This window comes from Anthonomus grandis, chromosome 16 (genome assembly GCF_022605725.1).
Source record: "Anthonomus grandis grandis chromosome 16, icAntGran1.3, whole genome shotgun sequence".
Taxonomy (NCBI): domain Eukaryota; kingdom Metazoa; phylum Arthropoda; class Insecta; order Coleoptera; family Curculionidae; genus Anthonomus; species Anthonomus grandis.
Genome location: NC_065561.1, coordinates 20053574 through 20071271, shown reverse-complemented (window position 1 = coordinate 20071271; position 17698 = coordinate 20053574). Strand labels below are relative to the sequence as shown.

Sequence of the window (17698 nt, the reverse complement as noted above, 5' to 3'; positions counted from 1 at the left end):
ATTGGGAATATGGGTTTCGCTTAGTACCTCAGGATGCCATTTTCTCTCTTTAAGGCAGCAGAGGTACTCTGTCATTAATTGTGTGAATCATAAAGTAATGCTTGACTGTTATGCATTTAAAGGAGTCGCTTTATATTGTCAAGTTTTCTTTTTTACTGTTTACTTTTTTTTAGAACGTTTCCTACGTCAACTGCCTGGAAGTGATGGAAATATTTGACTAATTCCGGGCACTTGATGGAGTGGAATTAAAAAAACATGAAAATTTACTCCAGGAAATGTTAAATTGCGTGGAATTTAGGAGTAATAGACCAAACTACGTGAAAATTACAGAAATTAATTCATTAGACTGAAATCTTGATAATAAAACTCTGCATTTGGTGTTAAAAAGCTTTAAAATTTATTCACTCACAGCGTGGATATAACTCAGAATGTTTACAAACAATTAAGTGCCAAGCCTATAACTGTGTTACATTAAGAGGGATTCAATACACGAGACAAAAACTTCCTATTTTACTCTCGACGACACGTGTTTCGCTAACGATGTTAGCATCTGCGAGAAGATTGAGACAGTTTTAAGCGAAACACGTGTCGAGAGTAAAATAAAGACTTTTGGTTAGTGGGTAAAACCGGCTCGTGATTTGAGGGTCACACCAAAGGATACCTAGTGTTGCATTCTGCTCTTGATACACGTAAACCTAATCAAAGTGCCCAACCACCGCTTTCGACATATCGTCAGATATACCGTACAACCCCAAAACGGGAAAGAACGTGGGAGCGGGTGGTTCTCGGTAGGGCTCCAACGAGCCGCCGTTATTCGTTTGACATATCACATGGACCACCGGTGCCTGTGGGGCCGCCAAAACCGTCCCCGGGGGATTACGGTTCGGTTTTCCCGTAGGTGGAATCTCCTGTAACGTCCTACAGTTTACGCTCGTGTTGATCCCGTGCCGTCGTTTCATGTGTTTGTTGTAGTTTGGCCAATCGGTGAAGTGGTGTTGGCATTCGGTACACGAGTACGGACGCTCCCCTAAGAAACACATGTTGATGTTGTACTGATGTGAAGAAGGCTTTTGATAAAGTAAGGCATAGTTAGATAGTAAATACTCTTTATAAAAGTAATGTGACAAATATTTTTATTGAAATTACTTAAGGCTCCGCTTCCTAGGACCAGAAAAATTGCTTTTTAAAGGTTTTGAGCTTATCCTTTTGGGATGTCTAACCGTTGCACTTTATTACTTTTTTAAATATTTCACATAAAGGATTGATACATACTTAAAACTATATGAGAAGTGTAGTAAAAATTAAGCAATATATAAATTTATCAATTAAATATTGTGATATTTTAAAGTAGTTTTAAGCATCCAGCAAAATCGTTTTTAACGTTATTTCTGTCCCCTATTATATTTGATTCGAATGATGAACATGTTATCAATCGTTCTATTGATGGCATTATGCCGACTCAAGGATTAAGCTGACTGAACCAAAATCAAGAACCGTGGGACGGGAGAGCAACGGAGGCACTTGAGACTCGGCGGGCTCTGACGATACATTTATTACGGTCAACATTAGATGTTGTTATATTGTTTGTTTTAATATTATTCATTTAATTTAACTCTTTGTTCGTTTCGTTTAAGGACCATTAAAGTGTAGAGTAAAGAGTGTGGTTGTTATTTCTAACAAACAATGATGGCGAGGCCAAATAATTTCAATTTAAACATAAACAATTTTTTAAACAGAAATAATTATTTGTATGAATATAAAGCATTTTACTAGCGTGTATTTAATTCGATTTTTTTTTATTCGTATAAATAATAATATAGTTATTTAGTAGTTTTGTAAAGGCCTGTATTTATAGTTATTTCTAAGTCTTTTATTTTCCTTAAGTTGTGAACTTAATAACAATGGTACCATTGAAGTCAAGCATGAAATTTGACAAATAGGTAAAATGCGATGTGACGTAACGGCTTTTACATATTACTAAATTCCTTCATTTCTAATGTAGCGAAGGTTTTCGGGCCAGTGTTTTATTTTATTTAAATAATGCATTTTTTGAATGACTGCGAAACCAAATTATTTCCATTTTATGAAAAATTCCTTAAGTAAAAATAATTTAATAATTAGCAGTAAAAGGGGTGAAGTCTGTATATTCAAGTGATCTGTAAGATATGGTATTTGTGTGATTTAAACTTTTTTATTTTTTTTTGTCCTTAGATGGGACAGCCTTTATCTACTACAATGGCGAAAAGTCCAATTTTTTTTTATGGAATCTCCTATATATTTTATTTTTTATTCTAATAAGACAGTTAAAATAACTTTAATTTAATAAAAAACATTCCTATACCTAAGTATCAGAAATAAATATTTATTTTTTTGTGAAATTTGTTAATTTTAAATATTTTTATTTTGTAAATTACTCTAGTACTTAGTCGGCTATGAAAATGTCACAATGGTAAATAAATGACATTTTTAGTTGAATATGTAGAAAATTTAAGACATATCTAGATGTACAACCAATGGATAAAATAGAACGAATTTGTACTACAAAATAGTTCGTTAGATATACGTAAAAGTAACAAAAGAAAAAAATACTATTATAGGAAATTTTCGAAATGACTCTCACTGTTCTTTAAACATTTACAAAATCATTTTCTAGTGACTATATTCGTCGCTCTTCTAATTTCCCTTTCATCTAGCTCTTCAAAACAGGTAATAACTTACTGACGTACATCTTTACTATTTACTGGTGTTGCGTACACCCTTTTACGCTTTTTACATTACGCCACAAATAAAAACCAAGGGGTATCAGATCTGGCGATCTCGCCGGCCAATCCCATCTATCATCAGACATGATACACTGTCTTCTTGTTACACTGTCTCCTCAGTGAAGGGGGGCGCCGTCGAGTTGAAATAGCGTCTTCATCAATATCCATCAAAATGTTTTCACAGATTTCTATCCTGGATTTGGGGGTTTCAAAGCCTGAACTTGTATGGATGCATTTTATGATTGGCCAATATTTTTTCAATTGAATAATAAAACAAACCTAAATCATCCTAAGCACATCTAATTGAAGCTGGTGGTTATGCGAATACATTCATAATATTATCTTCTTCATTGGTAACTGGCTTTGTTTTATTGAATTCAGGTTTTAATTTAGAGCCCTAATTACCAAAATTGTTTTGTAACCTTACATACGTTCGCCGATTCATGGATAGTAGATCTGGATACATTTCGTTAAATTTTCTACATTTGATCACATTGTTCATGGATTATAAATGAATCGGTCATTTGAGAAACCCCGTAAGTCCATATTTTGGCGAAAATGACATTTTAGCATTATTATTACTTGAGGGTCTAGACGCATCGATTCACAGAGAAACCTTGCTTGTTTCCATATAACTAACGTTTCAAATAAATATGGACTTCTGCTATTCATTTGAGAAACCCCTTAAGTGCAGGAGTTATGGTGTTTCTCAAATGAATGCGCGCGCGATATTCCCACCTACGCAGTTGCTTCTATCGAAAACGTCAAGTATTATAAAAGTAAACAGGCCGACTTGCGTTTATTATTTTTTATAAGCTTATAATCACTTTACCTTTTAAAAAATCTACTGAATAAAATGTCTAGTGATATCGACGAAAGTGTTGCAACGAACCCGAAAAAAAGAAGGAAGGGTGTGAAACAAGTAGAGTACCAGTGTAAAAAAATAAAGAAATCGAGAGTGAAAAACGAGGAATACACAAACTATAGGGGCCATGTTGTTCAACCGACTCCCCATTTATATCCGTGCAAGTATGTATTAATATGTTTTTTTTTTGTTTTATGTTCTACAGCAATAATGTTTTTGTTATAGCTGCAAAAAAAAATGTATACCGAACTTGTTTACAATGCAAGGTGCTGAAATCGTGTACAATGGAATAATTTCATTGCAAAACAAGGACGAGCAAGATATTTTACTGCAAAACAACATAGATATCTTTGATATAAAAAGACGATGTGGCAAAAGAAATGAAGAAGCATCTCAGAGAAATTCATCAGTTAGGTACCTAATTTATGAGGTAATACTAAAAGGTAATCCGACAAAACATTTTTTTAGGTATTTGGTAAATGTTCCCGGAAAGACTAGAATCAATGTTTGTAAAAAAGAATTTGTTAGTGCCTATGGTATTACCGATGATAGAATTCGAAGAATATGTAAACTTTCGGCTGCTGACAGTGCTTCCAAAGACTCCCGGAAATGTAATGCCTGGAGAAATTGTGCAAAAAATCCACGAACATATTTCCTCATTTCCTACAAAAATTGCGCATTATACCACCCGTGAAGTGCTTTAGCTTAACGTTCGTTTAAATGTTAAAATTATATGGAATCTTTATATAGAAAAGTACCCAGATTTAAAAAATAGGGTCAAATACAAATTTTATATGAAAATATTCAATGAAAATTTTGATTTACAGTTCCAACAACCGCAAATCGACACATGCTGTACTTGCGAGGAGCTGTCAGTTAAAATTAAGATTCCTACCTTAAACGAAAATGCTAAACGGGTAGCGATTATTGAAAAGATGGTGCATAATCGCCGTGCAAAAAAATTTTATTCCAAAATTTCAGAGATTCAGAAAAAATGTTCAGAAGATCAAACTGTTCTGGGTATTTGCATGGACTTTATGCAAAATTTGCAACTTCCTGTAATTCCAGTACAGGAATCATTTTATTTACGACAGCTAATAGTAGATGTTTTTAATATTCATAAGTTGCGCAATGATACTTCTAGATTGTACATCTATCATGAAGGAGAGCCAAAAAAGGACCCGATGAAGTATGTTCCATGTTGCTGGATTATATTAATACAGCAATTAACCCATCTGTTAAATAATTGTATGTATTCTCAGACGGAGCCTGGAACCAGAATAAAAACCACGCTGTTGTTCGACTGATGATGGCTTTGCAATCAACTGGTAGGTTTCAACGAATTTTTCAATATTTTTCTGTCAGAGGTCACTCTTTCTTGCCATGTGACAGAGACTTTAGTATCGTTAAACGGAAAATTAGACGAACTGATCGAATCTACACAATGAAGGAATATGTGTCATTAATTGCAAATTTCTGTTCAATTCGTGGAAAATTCACTGTTAAACGTTTACAAACTCATGAGGTCTTAACTTTTCAAAAATGGTGGCCAAAGTTCTTTAAGAAGAATGTGCTCTCTAATGAGTCATATCAAAGAAAATTACCCAAAGAACTGAAGCAATCGTTCACTATCTCTAAATTCAATCAATTTGAATATTGTGAAGGAGTCGTTGTAGCTCGAGATTTCATTGATGAATTGAAATCTCATTCATTTTCATTGAAATTATTGGCAACAACGAGGACTTTAAGAGACACTTTATAATGGCCTGTTCCTATCAATGTGACCAAACTGAATGACGTTAGGAGCTTGATGCAGTACATACCTCAAGACGAAGAAATACAAAACTTTTATGGGGAATTGACTCGATCGGATACTCTGTAGATTACGTTGTAATAAATACATGATTTAATCATGAAATTTTTTAGGCTGTATTTATTATACTAGTTTACCTTAAGCTTAATACTCTGAAAATTGGCATTCATTTGAGAATCCCCGTATGTTTTCAAATTTCAAAATTTTTTTTGAGCTAAAAAATATTTTTTTTTTGTGTGCTATTATATTGTCTTTAATTTTTAACACTAAATTGTTCATTAAATTAGTATTGAAACAACTTTAAATTTATTGTAACTTCTTGTAAGACGTTATATCCAGTTTTCCCAAAATTGTATTTTTTGGACTTACGGTGTTTCTCAAATAACCTGAAGAACCTGAATATGAAAACCTGACCATTTTAGGCTTTTTAATTAAGTTGATCATAAAACACAATGTTATGTATTAGAATTATATCTGTAATCGGCCTTTCCGCTGTTTATGCATTATAAATAAATAAAAACGGTAAGAAAAATCTTGCTTACCGGTGTGTTGTCTCCTGTGTGTAGTAAGTACCCCTTTAAACCTGAACGATTTACCACAAAACTCGCAAGTAAAAGGCATAACCCCTGTATGGATCCTTTGATGTTCCCTGAGGGTACTTTTCTCTCTAAACTGACGCCTACAGGTGTCACACTGGTGGGGTTTAAGCCCCGAATGGATGGAGCTATGGTTCCTAAGGCGAATCTTTAAAAACACATCTAATAACGAACATGGAACATACATAACTCATATAAATTACCAAAGACTTAAACGTTTTATCACAAACGTTACATTTGAACGGTCTATTACTGTTATGAATAAGTAAGTGGTTGTCCAGATTCCCTTTTTGAACGAAACTCTTGCCGCACTGATTGCAGCTGTAATCTTTAATACCTAAATGAATCCTCTTGTGTGCGATAAGGTTCGGTTTTGTTCCTATAATAAAATTATTATACTGATGTTGTGTTTTAAATGGATTGTGCCTACCAAACTTTTTGGGACACTGATCGCATGGATAACAATTCTTAACGCTACTAGGCAAATGAGATCGGTTGTGGACAGTCAATAGGGATTGCACCCTAAACCTTTTGCCGCAAGTGGTACATTGGTAAGGTTCATCCTCAACGTGAGTGATTTGATGCTCTTTTATTTCCTTACTCGTTTCGTACCATTTGTAACATACGTCGCAGCAGAATTTTAAAAATGGTTTGTGATATTTTACATGATTGATAAAACTTACGTATTTGGAGTAAACCTAAAAGGAAAACGCCCAGTTATTGTATTGGGAGGCATCTAAGTCAAATGATTATGAAGGAATTGTAAAAATATGTAAATTAGGACCTCTGATAATAAACTTAATGTTGTAAAGTCCAGTGCAACGATATATTAGAATGGTCACCCGTCAAAACACCAGCATTCCACCAGCCAAACAATGTCATCCACCTTCTATTTACATTATTTGAGAAGTAAAATGCTGGTGTTTTGACGAGTGACCATTCTAATATATCGTTGCACTGGACTTTAAATGGTCTACTTTAATTATTCTGCGTTTGTTCCAGGCAATTAATTGACAAATAACTTCAACTGCCTGGACGAATTTTGCATTTATTCCAAGCAGTTGATCACATCATCTTTTCCATTTAATTGACAAATAACTTCAACTGCCTGGACGAATTTTGCATTTATTCCAAGCAGTTGATCACATCATGTTTTCCATTTAATTGACAAATAACTTCAACTGCCTGGACGAATTTTGTATTTATTCCAAGCAGTTGATCACATCATGTTTTCCATTTAATTGACAAATAAATTCAACTGCCTGGACGAATTTTGTACTTATTCCAAGCAGTTGATCACATCATGTTTTCCATTTAATTGACAAATAAATTCAACTGCCTGGACGAATTTTGTATTTATTCCAAGCAGTTGATCACATCATGTTTTCCATTTAATTGACAAATAAATTCAACTGCCTGGACGAATTTTGTATTTATTCCAGGCAGTTGATCACATCATGTTTTTCATTTAATTGACAAATAAATTCAACTGCCTGGACGAATTTTGTATTTATTCCAGGCAGTTGATCACATCATGTTTTTCATTTAATTGACAAATAAATTCAACTGCCTGGACGAATTTTGTTTCTATTCTAGGCAGTTGATAATGTCATCTTTCCCAATAAAATGAGAAATTGAAAAACTTCAACTTCCTGAAGAAATTTTTTGTTTATGCCAGGCAGTTGAAGACATAACTCCACCCATCTGGACGAATTTTATTGTTAATTAGTTAGCCAATACAGGACATACGACTACTTTATTTCATGCACTTAATTATCTTATTTTACCTTAGGACAGTCTGCACATAGATACTTTACTGAGACAATATTATGCGCCGCGACACAATGATCTTTCAGAAGTTCGGCTCGCAAAAATACTAAACTGCAATCGCAGCATGTCCACGGATAGGCATCCCATCCGTGAATTCCTGGATTCGGAACTACTGTTCTGTCTGGATTGATGAACTCTATTTCTGTAAAGGTATTAAGTTCTTCCAGTTTCGCCTTGGTTTTACTGGCAGTTGATGATTTTTTAGACTAAAAAATAGATTTGTGTTCTCTCCAGATGTCTAAATTCAGTGAACTAGGGGATATTTTGTAAGTTATTTAGGTCTGACTAGAATGTAACATACTACTTTTTTGTGTCCACAAAAGCGCAAAGTACCACAGAAACAACCAGGTACCACCAATTCTAAAAACATAATTTTTATCTATTAAATGATTTTACTTTTTTACTGCAACAGTGAACTAAAGAGATAAAGTATCAATGATTATCTGCAGTCGATTACAATATAATTTTTTTTAAACAGATCATCGTTTGCTTGAAAAACATTATAGGGCGAATTAGCCAGTAGTCGGACAAACCCCAGTGGTCGGACAAAACGTATTTATCGTGAAATAACTTTGAAACGTTATTTACAGTTACGCCAATGAGTTAAAAATTCAGTTCTGCCAATCCTTACCTTTGGTTCTAGAAATTTTTATATTCTTAAGTTGTCTCCATGAAAGAAAAAAAAGCGCGCTAAAGTGACCGCCAGTTTTTGTGCGTGAAAGATAAAAATAAGGCAGGTTTAAGGTAGGTTTAAAAACTTAATAACTTATGAGGTACTTTAGCTTCATGTATATAAAAAATGGGCTAAATATGCCATATATATGACGAAAAACGCATTTTTTTAATATTTTAAGGTTAATTTTAGGTGTCCGGTAAACTCATATATAATTTTGTTATAACTCGAATAGTCGGACGCGTGTCCGACCACTGGAAAGTGAAGCTTTTTTGTTTTTGTCTTTTTCTCGCTTACTGCTACATAAATAAGCTCCTTCTATTTCTAATATATATTGTAAGGAAAAGTTTTAGATGGTATTCAGTGGTCGGACAGCAAAAACAAAATACACACGAGAATTAAATCTATCCGACCACTGGTCAGTATCAAAGTTAATATGTTTCAAAAGTCGGACACTATTCTTTTTTCGACGTCTCTTTGAAGACTTTAAGCCGTTTTTTTATGTTTTTATTTAGTTTTCAGACATGAAACCAAAACCAAAGGGAAAATTTCATCAATACGATGAAGACGCACTAGAACAAGCGGTCAATGCAGTTAGAAACGGGGGAAAATTGCGCAAAACGTGTAGGCAGTACGGGGTCTCCAAGTCAACGGTCCAGGACCGCATTAAAGGAAAAGTTGTCGACCTTTGCAAAACGATGGGGCCAGTTTTGAAAAAAGAAATTGAAGAAAAATTAGTTGAATGGATTAATTGCCTTACTTCTATTTTTTTGTAGAGCTTGGAAATGACACACAGCTTAAAAGATGGAAAGAAAGTCAACCTAAAAAGTGGAAAAGAGCTGTGGCGAAAAAAAGAAGAAGCGAGGGACTTGATTATGTGACTAACAACAAACAGCGGCCAGCCAAGAAACCTCAAGCCATTAACTGTGAAAAGTGTCGTTTTAAATGTCAGACAACATTTTTAGAAGAGGAAAGGCAAACTTTGTGTTTAACTTATTGGAGAATGGATAATTTTACACGGCAAAAAGATTTTATTCTTGCAAATGTCACAAGCTCTTCTCCAGAGAGAAGAAGTCAGAGAAATAGAAATAAGACTCCTAGAAGTAATTCTAAACAGTACTATTTTACAAAAGATAAAAACAAACTAAGAGTTTGTCAGGCATTTTTTTTGAAAACTCTTAATATAAGTGCTGATGTTGTAAAAAATACATTTTGTTATAAAGGCTCTTCTGGCGTATATGTCGGTGAAGACAGACGTGGCAAATCGGTACCCAAGAACAAAACCAGGCCAGAACTTCTTGCCGATGTAGAAAGGCACATTCAAAGTTTTCCGACCGTACCATCCCATTATTCCCGAAAGTCAACTAAAAAGGAATACTTGGACAGCAAATTATCAATAGCTAAGATGTACAACCTTTATGAGGAAAAATGTAAAACAGAAAAAAAAGAAGCTGTATCGTTCATAACGTATAAAAGGTATTTTGGTTCCAAATTTAATTTATCCTTTTTTCACCCTAAAAAAGACCTTTGTCAAACTTGTGAAAAACATAAAACAGGTGATGAGAGTCAGACCGATATTGAAAAATTTGAAAGACATGAAAGTCGTAAAAGGGATTGCTACTCTGCCAAAGAAAAGGACAAAATATGCGCTCTTAACGACCCGACATTTATTTCAGCAACTTTTGATTTGCAGTCAGTCCTTCAAATACCCTGCTCCGACGTAAGCCCCACGTACTACTCAAGAAAACTATGTGTTTTCAACCTTACTATTTATAACTCGGCCCCTCTAAATGATGCCAACTGTTATTGCTGGACTGAGATTAACGGAAAACGAGGAAGTTCAGAAATAGGCACTTGTTTGTTTGAATATACTTAACACACCTGCCTCTGCATGTAAATCGGGTGTCACTCTGGTCCGATACATGTGGAGGACAGAACCGCAACCAACATGTTGCAGCTTTACTGCTTTATTTAGTGCAGGTTACGCACCTTCAAGTTATTCAACATAATTTTATGGAAAGTGGGCATTCCTACATGGAGGTGGACTCCATGCATAGCTCAATTGAACATGCAAAGAAATATGTACCAGTTTACACAATTCAAGATTGGCTTAATATTTTTAGACTCGCCAGATCAAACAGAAATAAAAACAAAAAAAGTCAACCATACAATGTCCAAGAATTAAAATTTAATGACTTCTATGATCTAAAGGCTTTGTCTGTAAAAATACTTCGAAATAAGCGTAAAGATACCGAAGGAAACACAGTCATTTGGTTACTAATCAAATCATTACGTTACTCAAAAGACAAGCCAGGCATAATTGAATTTAAATACATGCATTCTGACCCTTATAAGTATATTAATGTTTTTGGAAGGGGGAAAACCCCAACTTTTCCGAAGGTCTTGAAACCATTATACAGCAAGCAACTGCCAATCACTGAAAAGAAGAAAGAGGATCTTCTAAAACTGTGCCATAACAATATAATTCCGGCCGAATTCCATGGATGGTACAATTCTTTGCCAACATCCACAAATGCACCAGAACACTTGGTCGAATCAGACAGTAGTGATGATGACGATGATTTACCATTAATCACTTATGTCCAACAAAATAAATAAATTTATCAGAAAAAAAAAGCTAACAAATCATGTATACAGCTTTAAAATATCACATATTCAAAAACAACTTTTACAGGCAAATTAAAATCTTTTTTTCCATTTTTCTCACAATTCACTTTTATGGACTTATACGGTTACGGCTTGTACGCCCACGATATGTAAAACCACCAAAAAGTATAGTAAACGGTATACCTCCTCATTCGGTCCTCGGCAAATCAGATAGCGGGTGGACGAGGTCGGAGGTATTTTTCGAGTATGTGGCTAACGACCTAAATAAATGGTTAGAGAACGAAGGGATTCAGAGACCGGTATTATTTTTAGTAGACGGGCATAAATCCCATATGTCTGTGGAACTTAGTAGATTTTGCCATGAAAATGGAATAATATGGTATGCTTTGCCGCCAAATGCAACGCACTTACTACAGCCTGCGGACGTCGCGGTTTTTAAGCCTTTACAGGATTATTGGCGGGAAGAGGTAAGAAAATGGCAGGCTGAAAATGAAAATCGTGTGGTTACAAAGACTGAGTTTTGTCCCATATTTGAAAAAGCCCTTCAGAATCCTAATATGTCAAATAATATGAAACAGGGCTTTAAGGCATGTAGTTTGTACCGGTTTAATCCAGACACAGTAAATTATAAAAAGTGTGTGCAAAATGTTCTGGAGAACTTATTAAGCGAAACAACGCAGGTTGAGGAAACAGTATCGGAAGCAGATATCATAAGCACCGAAAAAGTCATTTTAAAGCTGAAACCGAAGCTATCTGAACTAGCACGGATACAATTTTAACCCTTATAAAAACACTTACTCCTACTAACAGAAGTGAAGGTAATGACGTTTCTTTTTTTACTCCAGAAGAGATTCAGAAAATGAACGTTATTTTTACTGATGATGCAGCTACACCTAGCAGTGAAGTATCAAATCAAGAAGAGACTGAAAACCTTCAAAACCCTCAAGTTGTAATACTACAAAATGTACTTCTCAATCCAGGTCAAACAAATCAAAATAACCGACATTAGAACCAAATGTTTGTTCTTATGAAAATATAGAAAAGAAAAATATCTTAGAAATACTGGATGATTATGAATTTAGAGATTTAATGCCGAGTATTGTGTTTGAAGATGTTAAGATTTCAGAATCAGATGGAAGAAATGACCAAGAAATAAAGAAAGCACATGAGACCATTTTAAAAGAAAATAAATTGGAAGACACCTCAGAGAACATCAAAACTAACGAAGATGAAGAAAATAAAAATCCAAATAAGAAAATAAAGTTTCAAAAAAAAGTCAAACCTGATGCAACAGAACAAGCTAACCCTGTAAAAGGACTTATGGAAATAAATCACAATCTGATTGAGAAAAAAATCACTTCATCCACAATAAATGACAAATGTCCAGAGGAGAAAAAAAATAATCAGGATGACAAAGAGGAAAACTGCACACCTTTGAAAAATGAAACTTTAAATTCAGTTGTAGTGGCTAAGTCGGCTAGCTGGAACAGCTCTTCATTTGAAAGACATCTTGCATATCCACAACCTATTAGCAAAACAAATAAGAAACTGGAGACAGTATTATGAAGGAAAATTAAAGGAAAAAGAGGAGAAAGAGAATGCGAAAAAGAAAAGGAAAATAGCAACCCTACAAAAAAAAACAAAGTAAAACAAAAAACAACAGTGCAGGTAACCAAGATAAAGATAAGGTAAAAGAGTCATCTACCGTACATAAAAAAAGCAAACATGTGGAGAATGCGAAGACGAACTTGATAGTGATACTGAAATCGAAGGTGAAAAGAATGTTGGCTGTGATTTATGTAGTCGCTGGTATCACTTGGAGTGCACAAAGTTGTCAGGACTCTCCTAAGATGAAGTCTCTAACTTGGATTTTGTCTGTAAACTGTGTGATGATGACTAAAACACATACGTTAGTGAAGTACTTAGTTTTTAGTTTCGTGATTTTAGACACTAGTTACCAAAGAATACCTATAACGCTTTTTTTGCTCAAGTTTTTTTTATTTGTTGTTTTGATTGATACTACGTGGAGAAAATTTTTGTTTTTTTTTACCCCAATAAAATATTTTTATTTTATTTAATAGCATTTTATATAATTACCCATGATTTAAATTTTTTATTAAAAAAACAAACAAAAATAGGTAGGTTTTAAAACTGCAACATTAAATTTGCACTTAAATTCTAGTAAACCTTTGATAATACGGGACTGTCAAGAATCAGCCAATAAGAAGGTGTCCGACTAGTGGCAACTACCCGGCCGACCATTGGCAAATACTGTCCGACTACTAACAAAACTTTTTTACTTAAGTAAATACCACAAATACTAAGTAAATTTATGGACAAAACTGATATATTTAACTTTATCCCAAATAACCAAATTATTCATGTCAAAAGACTTTGGTTCTATCAAACCTATCAATATTTTTTTATTCATGATTTAAATTTAGTTTTCTCTAAATTAAAATCATACTACAAGTAGAGCTAAATACCTTTTTACAATGACTTAGCTTCTCATCAATTTGTTGAGATTCACTTCTACCATAGCTAGGTGCCTCGGCACTTTGGACATGATATGAACTCTTCTGTTCATCCACTTGCTTTTCTGTACTAATGATAACAGTATTAATTTCCACATTATTTGTACCTATTATGGGAAATTTGGTTTCCTCGTTGGTCAAAGATAGGGGTGGTATCCTCGTTTCATTAACATGAATCGGAAGTTTTTCTATGCTGTTTAAGATATTAGTTAGTAGTATTTGAGCTCGATCAACTTGTCCTTTGAACTGCCAGATGCGTTCCACAAAGTCAAAACAGCCCTCGCACACTGTTGTGGGCAATTTGTCTTCTATGGTAATTTTAATTTGGAAGAAGTGATTTGCCATGGATAAAAAGCTGGCATTTTCGGATACGTCGATGTTATTGTGGAAAATTTCCGCACACATCCGACAACGGATCTCCATTTATGTCAAAACTATAAAATATTGTAATAAGTTTGAAATTTTAATTCAATTTAGAAGAGTAAATAAACAATTACTGTTGTTGTTTATCAAAACAAGAGGGCATGTAGACAGCATAGTGTACCACACTGTTGCCATAATATATAGTCAAAAAATTGCAGCGAGAATTTTTTCAGACCATGTAAGGTTAAGACAAGTAATCGTTTGAATTGTTAAGTTTGTAGAGAGGAAAGTACTGATGTAATGTATGTAAAGATCTATAAACTCATAAGATTATCTTAAAATAAGAGAACATATATAGACAGCATAGTATACCGCGGAGTTGTGAGAATTTTTTTAGGTTAAGTAAGATGTGAGGTTATGGTTAAGTAAGTACTGGGTGGTACTTAGTTTATGTATGTATTTATGTATGTATGTATGTATGTATGTATGAATAGTGGTATTTAGTTTACAAGAAAGTACACACCAGGATCTATAAAATCAGAAATATAAAATATACCTTCCATAAATTTATTTTATGATATATTTATAGGGTTGCCAGATTTTAAAAATTGAAAAGCGGGAGGCGGGTAGTGTCTTTGAGGGGAAAATAAAGAGAGGCGCAGAATTTTTTTTTGAGCCACGCCTTAATTTTGCCACATTTGAAAATGTTGTAATAAAACGTAAATTTATTAAACTTGAAAGAGAGAAAGAAAGAAAATGTGCTATATTACGTAAGAATAATCTTGTGTACAAGCATCCTACAAGCTAAAAAAAACAAAACAAAAATACAATTTCAAAAATCGACAAAAACAATAAACACAAGAACACAAAACTTTTTGAACATACTTGAAATAAAGATAACTAAATAAAACAATCAATTACTAAATAAAGGTAAACTTGTTGACAAAACTAGAGAAGAGAAAAGGAAAAAAAAACTTTCCAACATGTCAAGGTTAAAACCTATCATTAAAAAAGTCATCCAGGTTATAATATGCCTTAGCCAATAAAAGCCTAGAAGAGAGCTAGAAGAGAATTAAATAAAGTCTTTAATTCTCTTTTATTTTAATTTCTTAACATCCGATATATGTCTAACACATAGAGGAACATGATTGTAAATTTTTTTACTTATGTAAATTAATGAGTTTTTGGTAAGGGAAGACGTAGGAATAGGTAGGGGACCATCATTTACACGACGAGTCAAATGGCCAGTGTCAGAGGGTAGTTTGGGAATTTTGTGAATAAGAGCAGCTGTTTCTAAGATAAAGCGTGAAAAAAGAGTTAGGATTTTTTTAGAAATGAAGAGAGGTTTGCAAGAATCTCTTAACTTAGCAGAACACAGGTATCTAACTGCTTTTTTTTAATAACAAAGACAATGTTAAGTAGCCCCTTATTGGTTAAACCCCAAAAAGGCAAGCCATACCGAATATGAGATTCAATAAGTGAAAAGTACACTGAACGTGCAACCACCCCTCCCAGCTCTTGTTTTGCCATTCTTACTGCAAAACATCCAGAAGATAATTTCCCAGCTAAATGTAAAATATGATCTTCAAACCGAAGGCGACCATCAATGGTAATTCCTAGGAACCTGCAGCACTCTTTATTCTGCAAGAGGGAATTTTCGCCAAACATCAGACCCTGAACATCGCACTTAAACCCTATAATAGACGTCTTTCTTACATTAAACACGAGCCTGTTGGAAGCACACCACCCTGATAAAATCTGAATTTTTATGGCTCCATAGTGTGGTGGTATCATCAGCAAACTGAACCACCTTGCCCTGCAGTTTCAATGAACTCAAGTCATCCACATACAGTAAAAATAACAGTGGTCCCAACACTGAACCCTGGGGAAAGCCGCATTTTAGAGATCTAGAAGCAGACAAACGCTCAGATACTGTGACCTTCTGAGTACGATTTGATAGATAAGACTCAAGCCATCGCAACGCTACGCCCCTAAAACCATATTTATCGAGCTTAGATAACATTATTCCATGATCCACACAGTCAAACGCTTTGGATAGATCACAAAACACTGCCGCCGATGACTCTCCAGAATTCAAGGACACATAGACGCTCTCCAAAAAGCTAAAAACAGCATCATGAATCCCTTTACCGGCTTAAAATCCAAACTGATTTGCAGACAAAATGTCATTATGATGTAAAAAGGACAAAATTCTGCTTTTTGCAAGTTTTTCAACTATCTTAGAGATGGTAGACAAAATAGAAATGGGACGGAAATTACAAGGCTGATCGAAATCTCCACCCTTATGAAGAAGGATAACCACTGCCTCTTTTAAACATGAAGGAAAAATGCCAATATTTAAAAAAGTGTTTATGGCAGAAACTAAAGCATTTAAGGCTGAATCAGGCAAAAAGAGTAACAACCTCGAAGATATCCCATCAGCTCCAGATGATTTATCGTTTTTTAGGCGTTTGATTTCATTTCGTACTTCGATAAGATCGACAGGATGAAAGAAAAATGAATGCTCAACCGACACTCGTTGAAGATAGTGTAAGGGATCAATGTTACTACGAATGCTCTTGAGCAAGATATTAGGTATATCACAATAATAGTCGTTTAAAATGTCAGGTCTTAACTCCGGTTCAGATACTTTTCTATGGCAAAACTTGATAATTTATTTTGAAACTATTTAACAAATCTTGACCAATTTTTCGAAGACAAAATGTATAAGTAGAAACAAATCAAAACGTAAAAGAATATTTTTAAAACCTTAAACTAAGCAAAAAATATATTATATACAAAAACAAATAAAATAAAACCTTCTTCCTAAAAAGTGGAACACATCAAAACTAAATACATTTACGTATGTAATATAATACCAAAAATAAAATATCACTAAACGTTATTAATATTTTTGGCAATATTTTACCTTTTTTATAATATTTGCACAATACTTTTTTAAAAATTGACAAGATTGGATAAAATTATGTTTGACCATTAACTCGGCTTTAATGTTTTTACCATTATTATTTTTCCAGTCTGCTTCTCTCTTTTCTCTATGTCAAACCTATTAAATTAAAAATTCCTTTGGTGATAGCATTTTCTTGCAGAAGGGAGAAAACTAACGAGCAAATTTTGTAAAACTTAGAGGCATTGCTGATTTGCAGTCAGCTCATCAAAATTTCCCAAAAAGGTTTCTATGAAATTTAGTACGATAACAAATTCTTCAAAAATTCAAATTTCGATAGGGAAATCTTCACAAATTTTCAAAAAATTATTCATATTTAGCTTGTTTTGCAAAGCTATTGCACTAAGTGATTTAAACTTATTATCATCATCAAAGTAATATTTACAAATTAATTTTAATATATTTTCAACATAATTATATCTACTTTAGTTTATAATTCTCTCCAAAAATACATCTGCTTCTCGGGTAAACATGGCAACTTTCGAGTTATCATCAGACTTTCCTAATTGAGGAAGCGCTATGATGGATCCATATTATTATTGTTTCTTTTTTAAATTATTGCTATGGCCCTCTGGCTAACTATGGCCCTCTCAATGATGACATAATATTAAATAATTTATTGATAACTTAGTTATTGTATTGTGTACCGATATTAAGTAATAAACC

At 33.8% G+C, this 17698-nt stretch overlaps 1 protein-coding gene across 2 annotated transcripts; it reads right to left on the bottom strand.

Moving 5' to 3' along the window:
• Positions 1-373: 373 nt before the first annotated feature.
• LOC126745770 (gastrula zinc finger protein XlCGF26.1-like) lies at positions 374-14458 on the bottom strand. Of its 2 annotated transcripts, XM_050453758.1 has the most exons (6): positions 13654-14448; positions 7824-8072; positions 6467-6734; positions 6240-6415; positions 5983-6184; positions 374-1027 (listed from the first exon to the last, which is right to left on the bottom strand). In XM_050453758.1, exons 1-6 carry the CDS (start codon positions 14122-14124, stop codon positions 696-698), a joined length of 1698 nt encoding a protein of 565 aa, XP_050309715.1. In that variant the 5' UTR covers positions 14125-14448; the 3' UTR covers positions 374-695. The 2 variants fall into 2 exon arrangements, with proteins under 2 accessions (XP_050309715.1, XP_050309716.1); XM_050453759.1 differs by lacking the exon at positions 7824-8072 and having other exon boundaries at positions 13654-14458.
• Between the last annotated feature and the right edge of the window lie 3240 nt (positions 14459-17698).

Bases quoted from the DNA above. Each gene is read 5' to 3' on its own strand.
- LOC126745770 (XM_050453758.1), bottom strand. From the start codon at position 14,124: ATGGAGATCCGTTGTCGGATGTGTGCGGAAATTTTCCACAATAACATC. The intron at 6,416-6,466 runs GTAGGCACAATC...ATTTTATTATAG, and splicing joins TCAGTGTCCCAAAAAGTTTG to GAACAAAACCGAACCTTATC. The intron at 1,028-5,982 runs GTAAGCAAGATT...TGTGTTTCTTAG, and splicing joins ACACAGGAGACAACACACCG to GGGAGCGTCCGTACTCGTGT.